This window comes from Erythrolamprus reginae, chromosome 11 (genome assembly GCF_031021105.1).
Source record: "Erythrolamprus reginae isolate rEryReg1 chromosome 11, rEryReg1.hap1, whole genome shotgun sequence".
NCBI lineage: Eukaryota > Metazoa > Chordata > Lepidosauria > Squamata > Dipsadidae > Erythrolamprus > Erythrolamprus reginae.
In genome coordinates, this window is record NC_091960.1 from 4,901,230 (window position 1) to 4,919,470 (window position 18,241).

Consider the following 18,241-nt stretch of genomic DNA (forward strand, 5'->3'; position numbering starts at 1 on the left):
TGGGGTGCATTACTTTCTGGGCGAAACTGATTACTTTCAGGCTGCGGAAGTGGGATTCCTCCCATCCACCCTACATACAGCTGGGACATCCTCCTTCCTACTGACTTGTCCAGGGTGTAGCCGTTTTTGCAGGTGCATCGGTAGCTGTGGGGCAGGTCGCTGCAATTCTGGGTCTCGTTGCAGTCGTGGTGCCCGTTCAGGCATTCGTTTTCGGGCGGGCACGACATGAACGCCCAGTCGGCTTTCAGGCCGCACAATTCCACCAGTCCTGCAGAGCAGAGAGGGGGAAAAAAGAGAGGGAGAAGTTCCAAGCTGCAGGGATGTACAGTGGTTCCTCTACCTAAGAAGGCCTCTACTTACGAACTTTTCTAGAGAAGAACCGGGTGCTCAAGATTTTTTGGCCTCTTCTCAAGAACCATTTTTCACTTAAGAACCCGAGCCTTCGAAATTGTAACTGGAAAAGGCGAGGAGAAGCCTCCGTGGGGCCTCTCTGGGAATCTCCTGGGAGGAAACAGAGCCGGAAAAGGCGAGGAGAAGCCTCCGTGGGGCCTCTCTGGGAATCTCCTGGGAGGAAACAGGGCCGGAAAAGGCAGGGAGAAGCCTCTGCGGGGCCTCTCTGGGAATCTCCTGGGAGGAAACAGAGCTGGAAAAGGCGAGGAGAAGCCTCCGTGGGGCCTCTCTGGGAATCTCCTGGGAGGAAACAGGGCCAGAAAAGGCAGGGAGAAGCCTCTGTGGGGCCTCTCTGGGAATCTCCTGAGAGGAAAGAGGGCCGGAAAAGGCAGGGAGAAGCCTCCGTGGGGCCTCTCTGGGAATCTCCTGGGAGGAAACAGAGCCGGAAAAGGCAGGGAGAAGCCTCTGTGGGGCCTCTCTGGGAATCTCCTGGGAGGAAACAGGGCCGGAAAAGGCAGGGAGAAGCCTCCCTGGGGCCTGTCTAGGAATCTCCTGAGAGGAAACAAGGCCGGAAAAGGCGGAGAGAAGCCTCCGTGGTGCCTCTCTGGGAATCTCCTGGGAGGAAACAGGGCCTCCACCCTCCCTGTGGTTTCCACAATCACTTGCATGATTTGCTTTTACATTGATTCCTATGGGAAAAATTGCTTCTTCTTGCAAACTTTTCTACTTAACAACCTCGTCACGGAACGAATTAAGTTCGTAAGTAGAGGGGCCACTATATTTGTGAAGAAGACCCTCTCTTTGGCACAGGGTTTTCTCAATCCTAGCTGCATTTAAAGCTGAGTGGACTTCAACTCCCAGAATTCCTCAGCCAGCTTTCTGGAAGCTCCCACCTACCAGTAGCGGGTTGGAGCCGGTAGCGGGCAATATGGCGTCCAGGTAGTGAAAACGGAGCTGAACGTGCAGCTCCAGGTGACCAGTGGGCATGCGTGTGCATCGGTGCAAGATTCGGCTTTGGCGCATGCTCCAGCCAAACCCCAGGGACTCACCATGGCGAGGGCCACTCCGCCCGCCTTCCAGGCAGCGTCCTTTGCCATTCTCTCCCCGGAAGCTGCACCAGCCACACCGAGGTTGCTGGATGCAGAGCGCGCACTGCTGGAAATGGGAACAGGATGGAGTGCAGCTCTCCGACCCACTCAGCACCCGGCCACACATCCCGGCTGCGCAGCGCATCGGTAGGTAAGTTGGACTCATACACTGCAGGAAAAGCAGAGAGAGAGAGAGAGTGGAAGGGAGGGAAAGAGAGAGAAAGAGCAGGATAAATAGAGAGAGAAAGAAACAGAGAGAAAGAGAAAAACAGAGAAAGAGAAAAAAAGAGAAAAAGAGAGTGAGAGAAAGACAAGGAGAAAGAGAGAAAGAAAGAGAAAGAAACAGAGAAAGAGGAAAAAAGAGAAAGAGAGTGAGAGAGAAAGAAAGACAAGGAGAAAGAGAAAGAAACAGAGAAAAAGAGAGAGAAATAGAAAGAAAAAGAAAAGGAGAAAGGGAAAGAAAAAGAAAGAGAGAGAAAAGAGAGATAAACAGAGAGAAAGAAATAGAAACAGAGAAAGAGAAAGAAATGGAGAAAGAGAAAGAAAAAAAAAGAGAGAGAAAGAAACAGAGAGAGAAAGAAAAAGAGAAACAAAAGAGAAATAGAAACAGAGGGAGAAACAGAGAAAGAGAAACAAAGAGAAAGAAATAGAAACAGAGGGAGAAAAAGAAAGAGAGAGGAGAGAGAGAAAGAGAAATACATTAGAGTATGTGTCTCCAAACTTGGCCATTGTAAGACGGATGGACTCCAACTCCCAGAATTCCCCAGCCAACATGGCCAAATTTACAACGGCCAAATTTGGAGATACCTGCAGGAGAACCTCCTCGGCAGAATCGCCGTATGTTGGCTGCCCCAAATCAGGGGTGAAATGCTACCGGATCAGCCGGTTTGGGTGTACCGATAGCAGCGGCCACTGATGGTTCAGAGAACCAGTAGCGGCGCCAGTGCAAGCCTCCATCCACCCACCCGGACTTTGCCATTTTCTTGTTTTTAACCCTCTGCCCATTCGCAAAGCCTCCTGAGCATGCGCAGATGGCGAAAAAGCACATGCCCCGGAGACACGGACGCCAACTGCGCGCTTCCGAACCGGTAGGGAAGGGAAGTAGGATTCACCCCGGCCCCAAATCATTTTACCTGCTGCAGGCTGACGCTCCAGACGCATTGCTGCCAGCCCCCATCCGCCCCCTTGGAGCTGAGGCAGTCCCCACAGGAGCTGTGGTTGTGGCAGGGTGTGGGGCAGGCCAGGGGGGGCGAGGACTCCACGGGCATCGGGGAGACGTTGAGGAGCGAGTGGCTGAAGCAGGTCCAGTCGTAGGTGGGCTGCACGCTGAGAATGCGACGGGTCTCCCCTACGAATTGGGGGGTGGGGGCAGAAGAGAAGTAGGGAGAATATTAGAATAGAGTAGAATTATTTCATTGGCCAAGTGTGATTGGACACACAAGGGATTTGTCTTTGGTGCAGATGCTCTCAGCATGCATAAAAGAAAATATAGATTTGGCAGGAATCATGGGGTACAACACTTTGTCATAGGGGTTGTTGTGGTTAGCTCTGGCCCAGGTCCTGCCCCAAGAAAGAAAGAAGGAAGGAAGGAAGGAAGAGAAGGGAAAGAAGGAAGGAAGGAAGGAAGAGAAAGAAGGAAGGAAGGAAGGAAGAGAAGGAAGGAAGGAAGGGAAAGAAGGAAGGAAGGGAAAGAAGGAAGGAAGGAAGAAAGAGAAAGAAGGAAGGAAGGAAGAGAAGGAAGGAAGGAAGAGAAAGAAGGAAGGAAGAGAAAGAAGGAAGGAAGAGAAGGAAGGAAGGAAGGAAGAGAAAGGAAGGAAGGAAGGAAGAGAAAGAAGGAAGGAAGAGAAAGAAGGAAGGAAGGAAGAGAAGGAAGGAAGGAAGAGAAAGAAGGAAGGAAGGAAGGGAAAGAAGGAAGGAAGAGAAAGAAGGAAGGAAGGAAGAGAAAGAAGGAAGGAAGAGAAGGAAGGAAGGAAGGAAGAGAAGGAAGGAAAGAAGAGAAAGAAGGAAGGAAGGAAGAGAAAGAAGGAAGGAAGTAAGGAAGGAAGAGATAGAAAGAAAGAAAGAAAGAAAGAAAGAGACGGACAGACAAACAGACAGTTGTCTTTTTTGGCATTTTCTTTCTCAGAGTTCTCTGCCTCCTGCTCCTCATCCTGCAGCCCTTTGCCCCCACCCCATTTCTCTCCTCCCTCGCCCCCCTCGTCTCTCCCCGCCCTCCGCCAATCAAGGTCCAGCCCCTCACCGGTGCGCTTGAACTGCCTCGTCCACATGCACTTCCCAGACGCCGTACATTTGGCGCAGTCGGAGGCCTCGCACGAGATCTCGGAGCAGTTGCTGGCCACGAAAATCTCCCGCTGGTTGATCCGGCAGTCGTTCTCCGACGTGCAGCTGCCGGCGCTGCCGATACAAGCGCCCTCGGGGCAGTTGGTGCACCACTTGCACTGCGGTAAAGGCTGCGGAGCAGACAGCGGTCACAAAACCCGGCAGCCGCGATCCGGCCGCGCGTGACTAATCCACTCCGCTACAGGGAGTCCTTGACTTACGACCGCAATTTGAGTCCAAAAGGTTTTGTTGCTAAGTGAGTTTTGATCCATTTTATGGACCTTTTTCTTAAGCGTGTTGCTTCAGCTGTTAAGTTAGTCGCCTGGTCATTAAGTGAATCGGATCCCCCGTTGACTTTAGAAGCATAGACACTTATACTATTTCCTGTATTTTATCTTAGGATGGATATATATGTTTATCCCAGGCATGTTTAAATTCAGTTACTGTGGATTTATCTACCACGTCTGCTGGAAGTTTGTTCCAAGCATCCGCTACTCTTTCAGTCAAATAATATTTTCTCACGTTGCTTCTGATCTTTCCCCCAACTAACCTCAGATGGTGCCCCCTTGTTCTTAGGTTCACTTTCCTATTAAAAACACTTCCCTCCTGGACCTTATTTAACCCTTTAACATATGCTTTGATCATAGAAACATAGAAACATAGAAGATTGACGGCAGAAAAAGACCTTGTGGTCCACCTAGTCTGACCTTATACTATTTCCTGTATTTTATCTCAGGATGGATCTTTGTTTATCCCAGGCATGTTTCAATTCAATGACTGTGGATTTGCCAACCACGTTTGTTGGAAGTTTGTTCCAAGCATCTACGACTCTTTCGGTCAAATAATATTTTCTCACGTTGCTTCTGATCTTTCCCCCAACTGACTTCAGATTGTGCCCCCTTGTTCTTGTGTTCACTTTCCTATTAAAAACACTTCCCTCCTGGACCTTATTTAACCCTTTAACATCTTTAAATGTTTCCATCGTGTCCCCCCTTTCCCTTCTGTCCTCCAGACTATACAGATTGAGTTCATTAAGCCTTTCCTGATAAGTTGGTCACTTGGGTCTACATGCTGCTATTAACCATCTCTCTTACTTCTCCTTGTAAAGGTTTATGATTCCCCACCCAAGTTCTGACTCTGAGTGGATCTGTTGCTAAGAACCTGGGCTAGTTGCTACTTACGGGAATGCCCAGGCTGTGGGCCATGGCGCGAGGATGTTGGGCGAGGCACTCGCTGCAAGTTCTGAGCCGGCGACACTCGTCCGGAGATCTTGGGGTGGGAAAACAGGAGACCCCACCAAAGGAGCAGCCTTGCCTTGAGAAAGAAGAGACTCCGTGAGATTCAACCGTGAACCAAACTCTCTGTATATTTCTAACCCAGAAGTGATTTGCCATTGGTGCCTTCCGAGGGCTGTGGGAAAGTGACTGGCTTAAGGTCACTTTCACGCCTAAGGTGGGACTAGAACTCCCAGTCTCCTGGTGATTGGCTCGAAGTTACTCAGCTGGCTTTTGTGCTTGAGTGGACCTGGAAGTCATTGTATCCTGGCGATTTGGCCCATAGTCACCCAGCTAGTTTTCATGGCTAAAGCGGGACTAGAACTCCCAGTCTCCTGGTGATTGGCCCATAGTCCCCCAGCTGGCTTTCATGCCTAAGTGAGGAGTTGGTCTCCTTAGGGTCCCGTCGACCAAATAATGTCGATTGGCGGGACCTAGGGGAAGAGCCTTCTCTGTGGGGGGCCCGGCCTTCTGGAATCAGCTCCCCCCGGAGATTCGCACTGACCAATGAATGTTTTTAGAATGACTGTTGAATGAATGGTATTGATAGTTTTTTAATTAGAATTTTAAAGATTGTTTTTAATTTACTATTAATTGGATTGTTATTACTGTTTCCTGTTTTTTTCTGTACATGCTGTGAGCCGCCCCGAGTCCTTAATCTTAAATCTAAGTGGAACCATGGCACCCCCGCGTGTCCGTGCGCGATTTTGCTCCCTGACCAAGTGCGCTGGACTCCAGTATGCTGCACTCAGGGCTACGGGGGCAAGCACACATCACCGTTCCACCTTAGCAGCCCATCTACACACACACACACACACATACACACACACAGAGGGATGCTGCAATGGTTGTAAGCGTAGGGAAACGGTTGTACGCGACGGCACTGTGCCTTTGAACAGTCACTAACGGAACGGCCGTAAGTTCAGGACGACCTATATTCCCTCGTACCTTTCAGCCGCATCGGCAGAGACGCAGCTGGCGTGGCACCAGACACAACTGGCATTAGAGCCGTTGCAAGCTTCCGGGCTGGCGAAGATGAGGCAAGGGTTGTGGGGCACCGAGAGGGCCAGCATGCGCCCCAGGGCCACCCCGTTAAAGCCCCCGGAGACGTAAAGGCGGCCTCCCACGGAAGCCATGGCGTGGGCGATGGATTCGGTGATGGGTTCCCCCACCACGGCTGTGGCTGCAGAGCGGAGAGACAAATTGTCATGAATGAGTAACTTAAATAGGATGAATGTGGACGATAGGAGGGTTTTTTTTTTAGGAAATTGGGGGTGGTGGTGGTTAGATTATTATTTTTTTAAAAATAAACAATTAAGAGAAACAAAATTAGCAGACATGTTTGACATTGGTTGGGGGTTTTAGGCTTACATTTCAGCAGTATACCATTCTTTCTTCTTTATATATTTTATATTTTTTTACTTTTAGATTATTTTAATATCAGATTTCTCGCATGGTTTTTTTTTTTGTACTTTGTATTTATTCTTGTTGTAAGCCGCCCCGAGTCTGACGCGAAATAAAATAAGTAAATAAATAAATGAGCCCTACAAGTTTGGGAGGCATATAAATCGAATAAATTGAATAAAATCTTCAGTTGAGAAAATAATAATAATAATAATAATAATAATAATAATAATAATAATAATAATAATAATTTATTAGATTTGTATGCCAGCCCTCTGATGGGAGGTGGGAGAGGAAGACCACCACCACTCCAATCAAAACACAAGAAATGAAGGTGTTCTTTAAAACAATTTATAGTAAACAATCTGCTAAAAGTGATAATAAATGGCGATAGGAGTGAGAAAGTGGACGTTTGGAGGTACCAAGTAGAAGTACAGTGGTACCTCTACTTAAGAAAGGCCTCTACTTAAGAACTTTTCTAGATAACAACCGGGTGTTCAAGATTTTTTTGCCTCTTCTCAAGAACTATTTTCCACTTAAGAACCCGAGCCCAGAAAAATTTCCCAGGAAATTTGAGAGCGGCACAAAGGCCCAGCCAGTTTCCTGCCATTCCCCCTTTAATCCCGGCCATCTCGGGTTGTTCTGGGCTGCCAGAGGAGCCTTTCGGTGGTGCTCAAGGAGGCTTTGGCGGTCCAGAGCAAACGGAGCGTTTTCCTTTCTGTGGGCTACTTCTGTTGACTGTCAGCTGACAGGTTCAAGGGTGATTCAGCCTTCCGTCCTTCAAAGGTGGGTAAAATGAGGACCCCAATTGTTGGAGGCAAGAGGCTAACTCTGTAAACCACTTAGAGAGGGCTGTAAGAGCTATTGCTCTTCCTTCCTTCCTTCCTTCCCTTTCTCTTCCTCCATCCATTCCTTCTTTCTTTCTCTCTTTTTCTTTCTTTTTTATTTTTTCCTTCCTTCTTTCCTTTCTCTCCTTCCCTTTCTCCCTCTTTCTTTCTTTCTTTCTTTCTTTCCCCTCCCTTCCTCCCTCATCTATCTGGTGTTTTTTCTTCATAGAAACTCATATATATTCCTTCCCTCCCTGACCCTCTCTTCTTTCTTCCTCCCTTCCTCCTTCCTTCCTTCTTTCTCTCTCCCTCCCTCCATCCATCCATTCCTTCTCTCTCTTTCTTTTTTTATTTTTTCCTTCCTTCCTTCCTTTCTCTCCTTCCCTTTCTCCCTCTTTTTTCTTTCTTTCTTTCTTTCTTTCTTTCTTTCCCCTCCCTTCCTCCCTCATCTATCTGGTGTTTTTTCTTCATAGAAACTCATATATATTCCTTCCCTCCCTGACCCTCTCTTCTTTCTTCCTCCCTTCCTCCTTCCTTCCTTCCTTCTTTCTCTCTCCCTCCCTCCATCCATCCATTCCTTCTCTCTCTCTTTCTGTTTTTATTTTTTCCTTCCTTCCTTCCTTTCTCTCCTTCCCTTTCTCCCTCTTTTTTCTTTCTTTCTTTCTTTCTTTCTTTCCTCCCTCATCTTTCTGGTGTTTTTTCTTCATAGAAACTCATATATATTCCTTCCTTCCCTGACCCTCTCTTCTTTCTTCCTCCCTTCCTCCTTCCTTCCTTCCTTCTTTCTCTCTCCCTCCCTCCATCCATCCATTCCTTCTCTCTCTCTTTCTGTTTTTATTTTTTCCTTCCTTCCTTCCTTTCTCTCCTTCCCTTTCTCCCTCTTTTTTCTTTCTTTCTTTCTTTCTTTCTTTCCTCCCTCATCTTTCTGGTGTTTTTTCTTCATAGAAACTCATATATATTCCTTCCTTCCCTGACCCTCGAACCCTTCCCTCCCTGACCCTCTCTTCTTCCTTCCTTCCTTCCTTCCTTCCTTCCTTCCTTCCCCTCCCTCCCTCCCTGCCTTCCATGGTGCGCAATGATTACAATGCAGCACTGCAGAAGCTAACTCTGCCCACTGTCAGTAGTTCGACTCTGAACGATACCTCTGAACAGATATTCTAGCTTGTGTTCACTTGCTTGCCTGTACTTTTTACCTGTGCTGTTGGGAAGGATCCACGTATTGCAATTCAGCTGGTAGAAGAAAACGTGGTTGGTGAAATTCTCCCGTTCGGTCCGTCCGCCTATGACCACCATGGTGTCTTTCAGCACGGCCGCCACGTGGAAGAAGTGAGCCAGGGGCTGGAGAGAGAGATGGAGAGATTCGCATCATATTTGCATCCAGGGCTTATCTTTGGTGATGCTTCCTTCTTCCATTCTTCCTACCAATCCCCACTCCAGAATTATATTGGTTGGAGACCCTGATCTAAAGGAAACTTTTTTGTGTTTTCCCTCCGAAGCCCATCGGGGCGTCCTCCCCAAGCCTCTCACCCAGGGGTCCCCAAATTTTCTACACAGGGGGCCAGTTCACTGTCCCTCGGACTGTTGGAGGGCCGGACTATAAAAAAAACTGTGAACAAATCCCTGTGCACACTGCACATACCTTGTTTTAAAGTAAAAAAACAAAATGGGAATGTACTATTAAGAGGGGGGAGAAGGTCTGAAATTCATATATGTTTATGTTTTGTTTTTAATTTTCTTTTGTTGACATCTGATTGGCTATACAAGGTTTTCTTGGCTCATGAAAAATGTATAAAGAAAGAAGGAAGCACTTGGGCATAATGGTTAATAAGTTAGAAATATAATTGGTGTTGCACTTTTTGAAGGAACATTAAGGAGGAAATTTAATTAAAAGAAAATGAATGTAACTGGATGACAAAATTAGGGGGAAAAAAACCTTTTGCAACTTTTTTGATGATTGATATTAGTTACTAACAAAATACTGCATTTTATTCATGGAAAATTTGATGGTACACTGTGTTGTTTGAATGTATGTTGAGAGAAAAAATAAAAAAAATTACCCCCCCCAAAACAGTCCTTCTTTCTTCTGTCCCTCCATTCATTTCATTCTTCCTTCCTTCCTTCCTTGTTCCCTCCATTTCTCCTTCCTTCCTTCCCTCCTTCATTCCTCTCCACTTCTCCTTCCCTCCCTCTCTTTCCCTTTTCTTTCTTTCTCTCTCTCTTTTCCCTGTGCTCTTGTCACTCACCGGTGGGCCAGATAAATGGCCTCAGTGGGCCGCATGTGGCCTGCGGGCCGTAGTTTGGAGACCACTGCTCTCACCTTTGGTCCTTGAGATGGGGCCAGTAAACTCCAGGTCAAGTTGGGATAATAAAGGCTGTAGAGTTCAGGAGAAGCTGAAACCATCTCCACGTGGAAACGGTGGCCGCCAAAGACGTAAACAGCATCGGTGCTCTCGTGGTACACAGCCGAGTGGCCGTACAGACCTGCAAAGGAAATCTGGAGTAACCGGTGTTCATATTTATAGCTTGGTTGGGGGGGATCGATCCCTATTTAGGCAAGAGTGGTCTTATATGACTTCTGGACTTCAACTCCCAGGATTCCTGAGCCAATCATGCTATCTCAGGAATTCTGGGAGTTGAAGTCCACATGTCATAGAAGAGCCAACTTTGCCTACCCCTGGGCTAGAGTTTCTCAACCGTAGCATTCTGATCCAGCTGCCCAAACACAACAGACCCTCTGTTGTTGTTGTTGTTGTTATTATTATTATTGTTATTATTATTATTATTATTTAGACAAAATGTTGTGAGCCGCCCCGAGTCTACGGAGAGGGGCGGCATACAAATCTAATAAATAATAATAATAATAATTCCTTTATTAGGCACGCCAGCAGCCCTGGCAAAAAGTATCTATTTCAACTCAGGCTAACACATCTGTCAAAGCAGGGAAGATGAATAATTATCTGCCTTATCTATTCATCTCTCCCAGTGTAGGGCTGCAAATTTTTTTTACTACCACACTGTGGCCGTGGCTTATTGTGTGGCCGTGGCTTGATGGTTATGTGACCAGGTGGGGGTGGCTTGGCAATCATGTGACTGGGAGTGGCTTAAGTCACGTGACTGAGTGGGAGTGGCTTACCGACCAAGATAAGTTTTCAAATAGCTGCTTGGACTCAGTTGATTAAGTCCCATTCTTTCAATAGCCACAGAAAGGACAAATGATAGACAGTATGATTTGTTGAGGAGCACGGGAACATTTTCAGGTTTTGAGATTGTCACTCCCTGTTGAAAAAATCGTCCCGGTCATCTATCTACCTGTCGGAGGTGTTCCTGCCTGGTTCCCAGCGTGCCAGCTCTCGGACGCCACGTTATATTCGAGCAGTTTCTTGTTGAAGCCGTTCTCGGGAGAGTAGCCACCAATCAGAAGCAAGGACGAGCCGCGCCGCGCCGTGAGGGTGTGACCAGCTACGGCTGGGATCAGAGGATCCTGGTAGGGGCGGGAAGAGGGAATGTCTGATGAGAGGAAGGAGAGACAACGAACAGAAGGCGGCTCTCTGTTTTCCACCAGCTGGTGTAATCTTCAAATGAATGATAAGAAGAATGAGAACTACTGAAAGAGTAGTAGATCCTTGGAACAAACTTCCAGCAGACGTGGTAGATAAATCCACAGTAACTAAATTTAAACACGCCTGGGATAAACATATATGCAACCTAAGATAAAATACAGGAAATAGGATAAGGGCAGGCTAGATGGACCAGGAGGTCTTTTTCTGCCGTCAGTCTTCTATGTTTCTTCAGTTCTCTTATGGTGGAAATCCATGTCACTTTTTTTAATCAACAGAGAAGGCTTAATCTGGGTGTCCAGGGGGAAAACATTTTGAAATTCCCTGATATTTCCCTGACATTTCCTTATAACATTCGATCTAGTTAAGGTGCCTTTCAGGAAAGACTTAATGAACTCAATCTGTATAGTCTGGAGGACAGAAGGAAAAGGGGGGACAGGATCAAAGCATTTAAATATGTTAAAGGGTTAAATAAGGTCCAGGAGGGAAGTGTTTTTAATAGGAAAGTGAACCCAAGAACAAGGGGACACAATCTGAAGTTAGTTGGGGGAAAGATCAAAAGCAACGTGAGGAAATATTATTTCACTGAAAGAGTAGTAGATCCTTGGAACAAACTTCCAGCAGACGTGGTTGGCAAATCCACAGTAACTGAATTGAAACATGCCTGGGATAAACATAGATCCATCCTAAGATAAAATACAGGAAATAGTGTAAGGGCAGACTAGATGGACCATGAGGTCTTTTTCTGCCGTTAGACTTCTATGAAAATTTGGGAGCGTCTTATACGCCGAATGTAGCTTTTCCGAAGCTATTTTTTCCAACTCTAACGAGGTGCTAACTATCTTCCCGGCTTGCAAGATTTTTTCATTGCTACACCAAAGAAGATTATTTTACAGCCCTAAGTCTTTGCAGGCTTGTTTTCATTGCTACTCCCTCTGAATAATATTTTTTTCAGCCCTAACCAGGGGATGAAATAATATGCTGACCAGATTTAAGGACATAGAAACATAGAAGACTGAGGGCAGAAAAAGACCTCGTGGTCCATCTAGTCTGCCCTTATACTATTTCCTGTATTTTATCTTACAATGGATATATGTTTATCCCAGGCATGTTTAAATTCAGTTACTGTGGGTTGACCAACCACGTCTGCTGGAAGTTTGTTCCAAGCATCTACTACTCTTTCAGTCAAATAATATTTTCTCACGTTGCTTTTGATCTTTCCCCCAACTAACTTCAGATTGTGTCCCCTTGTTCTTGGGTTCACTTTCCTATTAAAAACACTTCCCTCCTGAACCTTATTTAACCCTTTAACATATTTAAATGTTTCGATCAGGTCCCCCCTTTTCCTTCTGTCCTCCAGACTCTACAGATTGAGTTCATGAAGTCTTTCCTGATACATGGTAGGTAGATTCCCCCCCCCCCCCCAAATTTTCTTGCCCCAAAACTAAGGTGCATCTTACCGGCAGAAGCCTCCATTGCAAAGTGGTGAGGTTAAGCAGCCAGAAATCGCTGGTCACTCCATCCGCGGTCAGCCCACCGAGGACATACATAGCTTTGGCTGGGGATACGTAGGCAGCGGCGTGGAAGTACCGGGGGTTGGGGCCTGGCCCTCGGTCCTCTGTCCCCGCCAACATCTGAGTCCAGCGACGTTCGGCAATGGAGTACCTGGGGAGTCACAGCATCTTTGGCTGCCATGCCAAACAAAAGGCGGCCGGTGTTTGGGGAAGGTTCTTGGAGGGATGGAAGCGTCTCTCACCTGTAGACGTTACCCAGCATTCCTTCGCGCAGAGACATGCCCCCAAACATCCAGAGAGTAGAGTCAGGGCCCTCCACCATGGTGTGGCCTAAACGGTGGAGGAAGCGGCTGGCTGTGTCCTTGAGTGAAAAATACGGAGAGATGAGGAGGGTGAAACCAGCCATTCTCTCTCTCTTTTTTATTAAGACAAAACAAGACACCAACATACATATAAGAGAACGACAAGCATACAACAAAATATAGGAGCTATTGCCGCTCCGCTCTTATCAGAAGTTTCCGGAGAATAATAATAATAATAATAATAATAATAATAATAATAATAATAATGAGGAGGAGGAGGAGGAGGGAAGGAAGGAAGGAGAGAGGGTGAGGGAAGGGAGGGAGGGAGGGAGGAAGGAAGGAAGGAAGGAAGGAAGGAAGGAAGGAAGGAAGGAAGGAAGGAAGGAAGGAAGGAAGAAGAGAGGATCAGGGAGGGAAGGGTTCGAGGGTCAGGGAAGGAAGGGAGGGAGGGAGGCACTATTTCTTCAGCACAGAAGTAACTTACAGCCGTCAACTGGGTGTCAATCAAAGTTTCCCAAATGATCTTGTCAGCCTCCAGTGGGATGGTGCAGTCTGCCCCAACAAAGCGATGGTTGCAGATACACAGGCCCAGTCTCTGCAGAAAGAGGGGAGATAAGAGCTGGGGAGCCCGTTTTCGCTGGCAGAGCAGTCGGGGCCCCTCAGGCCCCCCTGACATGAGTGACTGTCCTGACTCCATGTATCTGTTTGTCCTTGCTAGGCTCCTTGACAAGAAGGTCTCTGGCAGCGGGTCAGGAAAGGGTAAAAGTTGGTGCTCATCAGTCTTCTTCCGAAAGACTTCTTTAACATTGTTTGGGCGTTATTTCGGCTGTGAATGGACATTATTCACGGCCGTTGAAAATAAAAAGAGATTTTATCAAGAACCCTAGGTCAGAACAGTATTATTATTGTTATTGTTGTTGTTGCTGCTGTTGTTGTTATTTCAACAATACAACACAGCCATCGAGATCACTATGCTGGATTTCGTATTTCATCACCAGTCTTATTATTGTTGTTGTTGTTGTTGTTGCTGTTGTTATTTCAACAATACAACACAGCCAACGAGATCACTATGCTGGATTTCGTATTTAATCACCGATCTTATTATTATTATTATTATTATTATTATTATTATTATTGTTGTTGTTGTTGTTTAGATTTATAGGCTGTCCTTCCCCATTGAGGAATCAGGGCAGTTTATAGGAATAAAATATAGAAACATAGAAAAATAGAAGACTGACGGCAGAAAAAGACCTCATGGTCCATCTAGTCTGCCCTTATACTATTTTCTGTATTTTATCTTACAATGGATATATGTTTATCCCAGGCATGTTTAAATTCAGTTACTGTGGATTTATCTACCACGTCTGCTGGAAGTTTGTTCCAAGGATATACTACTCTTTCAGTCAAATAATATTTTCTCACGTTGCTTTTTATCTTTCCCCCAACTAACTTCAGATTGTGTCCCCTTGTTCTTGTGTTCACTTTCCTATTAAAAACACTTCCCTCGTGGACCTTATTTAACCCTTTAACATATTTAAATGCTTCAATCATGTCCCCCCTTTTCCTTCTGTCCTCCAGACTATACAGATTGAGTTCATGAAGTCTTTCCTGATACGTTTTATGCTTAAGACCTTCCACCATTCTTATAGCCCGTCTTTGGACCCGTTCCATTTTGTCAATATCTTTTTGTAGGTGAGGTCTCCAGAACTGAAGATATAAACAAGATAAAAATGGTGCAAACAATTTAAAAAATTAAGAGAAATAAAACTCCCTATATAAAGTAAGTCTAGGGTCATCTGTATTCAACACATTGTTTCAGCGGCCTGATTTTTTTTTCTCCCCACGGGCTACTCACCCTGTTGCAAAGCCCTTGTCCGGAGTGAGCGCTACAGTTGCCGGGACAGATCTGGAATTTACAGCTGGGCCCGGTGTAGCCGGGCTTGCAAACACAGTGGCCCTGCTGGCATTCCTGGTTGACGTGGCAGCTGGGCCGGCAACGGTGCACCAGGTAGGTCGCGTTGAAGCCCGAGGCCTCGCTAGTGTTGGCTTCGTAGTAGATGACCAGGAGGCCTGAAAAGTTTGAACAAAGGCGAAACTTGACCAAGATCCCAGAGCTGTTGGGATTGCAGGGGGAGGGGGGAGAGAAGTGGGGTGATTTCTCCTGGCTTGGACCAATTTGCCCGAACCATTTTTTCCTTTTTTCCTTACCTGATACAGCTTCGACGGTAACGGGTCGGGGATCACCCTGACCGCAGAACGCCCCAATGAGAGTCCGATCCAGCTGGATCAGTCCTGTGTCCAGGAAGTCAGGGACCCCATCGAAAACGTAGATATAGTTGTGCTACGGAGGAATTGAAAGAAATGAGATGAGTTCACCCCAATGGAGTTAGTAATATTGCTGTTTTAGCAAGAGATCCACATAATACCGAGGGATCATTGAGTCTGTCATCTGCACCTCTAGAACGGTCTGGGTGGGTTCTGCAACCCAACAAGACCGACACAGACTTCAGAATTGCAGAAAAAAACAATTACTGCCAATCTGCCTTCCATTGAGGACCAGTATGCTGCACGAGTCACAAAGAGGGCTGTGAAAATATTTACGGACCCCTCGCATCCTGGACACAAACTGTTTCAACTCCTACCCTCAAAACGTCGCTACAGAGCACTGCACCCCAAGACGATTAGACACAAGAACATTTTTTTCCTAAATGCCATCACTCTGCTAAACAAACAATTCCCTCAACACTGTCCAACTATTAACTAAGCCTGCACTACTATTACTGTACTACTAGTTTTTTCTCATCATTCCTATCACCCATCTCCTCCCACTTATGACTGTATGACTGTAACTTGGTGCTTAAGATTTTATTAATATTGTTTCCTGACTGTTTATTTGACCCCTATGACAATCATTAAATGTTTTTTCATCTCACAAGTCTATTTTTTTTCATGTACACTGAGAGCATATGCACCAAAGATAAATTCCTCGTATGTCCAATCACGGTTGGCCAATAAAGAATTCTAATAGCACTGCTGTGGGGTGAGTAGATATGTATGGGGTCATTCTTTGTCAAGTGGGGAGGTCAAAGTCAATGGGGAATCAGAGCCACTGAACCAGGGGTCCCCAAACTTGGCCACTTGAAGACTTGTGGACTTCAACTCCCAGAATTATCCAGCCAGCATAGCTGGCTGGAGAATTCTGGAGTTGAAGTCCACAAGTCTTAAACTGGCCAAGTTTGAAGACCTCTGATCTATGCTCTCAATATTCCAATACTAGGCAGCCCAGCCCGGTCCTTGCAGGCTTACTTCCTCCCCCAACTTTCTTCCTTTTCCTTCCTTCCTTCCTTCCTTCCTTCCTTCCTTCCTTCCTTCCTTCCTTCCTTCCTCTTTACTCTGTCCTTCCCTGTTTCCTCCCTGTCTTCCTTCTTCCTGCTCTCCCTTTTCTTTCCACCTTTCCTCCACTTTTCCCTTCCTTCCTTCCTTCCTTCCTTCCTTCCTTCCTTCCTCTATTCTTCCTTCTTCCTGCCTTCTGGGAGTTGAATTCCACAAGTCTTCAAGTGTCCATGTTGAAGACCTCTGCACTGAACTGTTAACCATTGCATTTGTTTAACGACTGATTTGTTTAACGACTGTGGGCAAGAAAAATCGTGAAATGGGGCAAAAATTCACTTAGCATCAGAAAAAGAGACAAGGAAGAATTTATTACGTAACTGCTGGGATAAATTTTATAATTGGATGGGGAAAAGGAGGGGGGAGAAAAAAGCTAATAAGTAGCAAGAAACTTGAAAAGTAAAGATCAGAGTTTTGGATATAAAAGGGATTTTTTTTAAAAAAAGGTATACCTGATTAAGAACATTGCTAGGATTTGGTGTATTATGTAAATATCCGGTCACAATTCAAAGTGTTGGTCATGACCTTAAAGCCCTACATGGCATTGGGCCAGAATACATCCGGAACCGCCTTCTACCGCACGAATCCCAGCGGCCGATTAAGGTCCCACAGAGTCGGCCCTTCTCCGGGTCCCGTCGACTAAACAATGTCATTTGGCGGGCCCCAGGGGAAGAGCCTTCTCTGTGGCGGCCCCAGCCCCTCTGGAACCAACTCCCCCCAGAGATTAGAACGGCCCCCCACCCTCCTTGTCTTTCGCAAATTACTTAAGACCCACCTTTGTCGCCAGGCATGGGGGAGTTAAGTTATCCTTTCCCCCTAGGCTACTACAAGTTATGCACGGTATGTTTGTGTGTATGTTTGGTTTTTTTTATAATAAGGGTTTTTTAGTTGTTTTTATTAATTGGATTGTTCATGTTGTTTTACCACTGTTGTTAGCCGCCCCGAGTCTGCGGAGAGGGGCGGCATACAAATCCAATAAATAAAATAAAATTAAATTTAAAAAATAATAATAATAAAAAAAAATTAAAAAAATTAAAAATAAATAAATAAATAAATAAATGAATGAATGAATGAATGAATGAATATGACGTATAATGGGAAAGAAATACTGTTAGAATTGTAATGCAGGTCACGTCACAAATTGTCCAATTTTTTAACGTTTTGTTTGTCTTGCTGCATGTGTTTCTTTATAAATAAAGTTTATTTTAATTTAAAAAAAAAAAAAGAAATTTGGGGTTGCACTGAGGTCGTAAGTCGAGGACTACCTGTAGTCTGCTTCTTCCAGACACCAAATCTGCAACCTGCCTTGCTTAGCGACTTCCTGACTCACATGCGCGTTATGCCTCTCGCTTACCATGCAAAGGGTGTCCGGTTGAATAGTGAGCGTGATGGTCGGGCAGCTTTGCTCGGGCCGGCAAGGTTGGACGTCTGCACCGGTGGACAAGACCCAGACGCAGTAGGAGAGCCCGTTGGAGAGGGGTCCCCCGGCCCGTTGGGAGCTCAGGGAGGAAGAGGAAGAGAGGTTGAGCAGCAACGTGCGCCCCACGCATTCCTGATAGCAAATGCCGCCGTTTCTGCAGAAGAGAAAAAAAAGAAATCTGTGGGAAATGTGGGCTCAGGGCTCACGGGCTCCATGAAAGACGGCCGAGGGACCCCATCAAATTGTGGGAAGGCGGCCAGCTGCACGTTGGAAAGGAATCGCCCGGGGACTTTGAAGGCTTGCTCGGGTTGAAAAATACTTCCTGCAGCAGCAACAATTTTCTTCCATTCTTGCTCGGATTAGAACCAGTAATTTGGGGGTAGGGGGGAAAGCTAATTTATAATTAGCTTCCTTCAAATTCCAACCCAATACTAGCAAGAGGGAGGGAGGGAGAAAGGGAGTGACGGAGGGAGAGAGAGAGAGGAAGGAGGGAGGGAAGGAGAGAGAAAAAGGAAGGAAAGAAGGAAGGAAAGAAGGAAGGAAGGAAGGAAGGAAGGAGAAAGAGAGGGCGGGAAGGAAGGAAGGATCAGGGATGGAGGGAAAGGAGGGAGGGAGAAGAAAGAACGAAGGAAGGAGGGAAGGAGGGAAAGGAAGGAAGGAGGGAGAGAGGGAGGGAATGAATGAAGGATCAGGGATGGAAGGAGGGAGGAGGGAAGGAAGGAAGGATTAGGGAGAGAGGGAGAAGGAAGTAAGGGA

At 46.2% G+C, this 18,241-nt stretch overlaps 1 protein-coding gene across 1 annotated transcript in view; it reads right to left on the reverse strand.

Moving 5' to 3' along the window:
- Positions 1 to 18,241, reverse strand: part of MEGF8 (multiple EGF like domains 8) — a 62,798-nt gene that overhangs the window by 11,217 nt on the left and 33,340 nt on the right. The window contains 15 exon segments of the mRNA XM_070763758.1: positions 106 to 268; positions 1,440 to 1,647; positions 2,612 to 2,826; positions 3,718 to 3,928; positions 4,979 to 5,111; positions 6,020 to 6,254; positions 8,496 to 8,640; positions 9,620 to 9,783; positions 10,612 to 10,783; positions 12,320 to 12,524; positions 12,616 to 12,734; positions 13,160 to 13,270; positions 14,531 to 14,745; positions 14,884 to 15,016; positions 17,420 to 17,639. Of these exon segments, the coding sequence (XP_070619859.1) occupies positions 106 to 268; positions 1,440 to 1,647; positions 2,612 to 2,826; positions 3,718 to 3,928; positions 4,979 to 5,111; positions 6,020 to 6,254; positions 8,496 to 8,640; positions 9,620 to 9,783; positions 10,612 to 10,783; positions 12,320 to 12,524; positions 12,616 to 12,734; positions 13,160 to 13,270; positions 14,531 to 14,745; positions 14,884 to 15,016; positions 17,420 to 17,639 (2,649 nt within the window).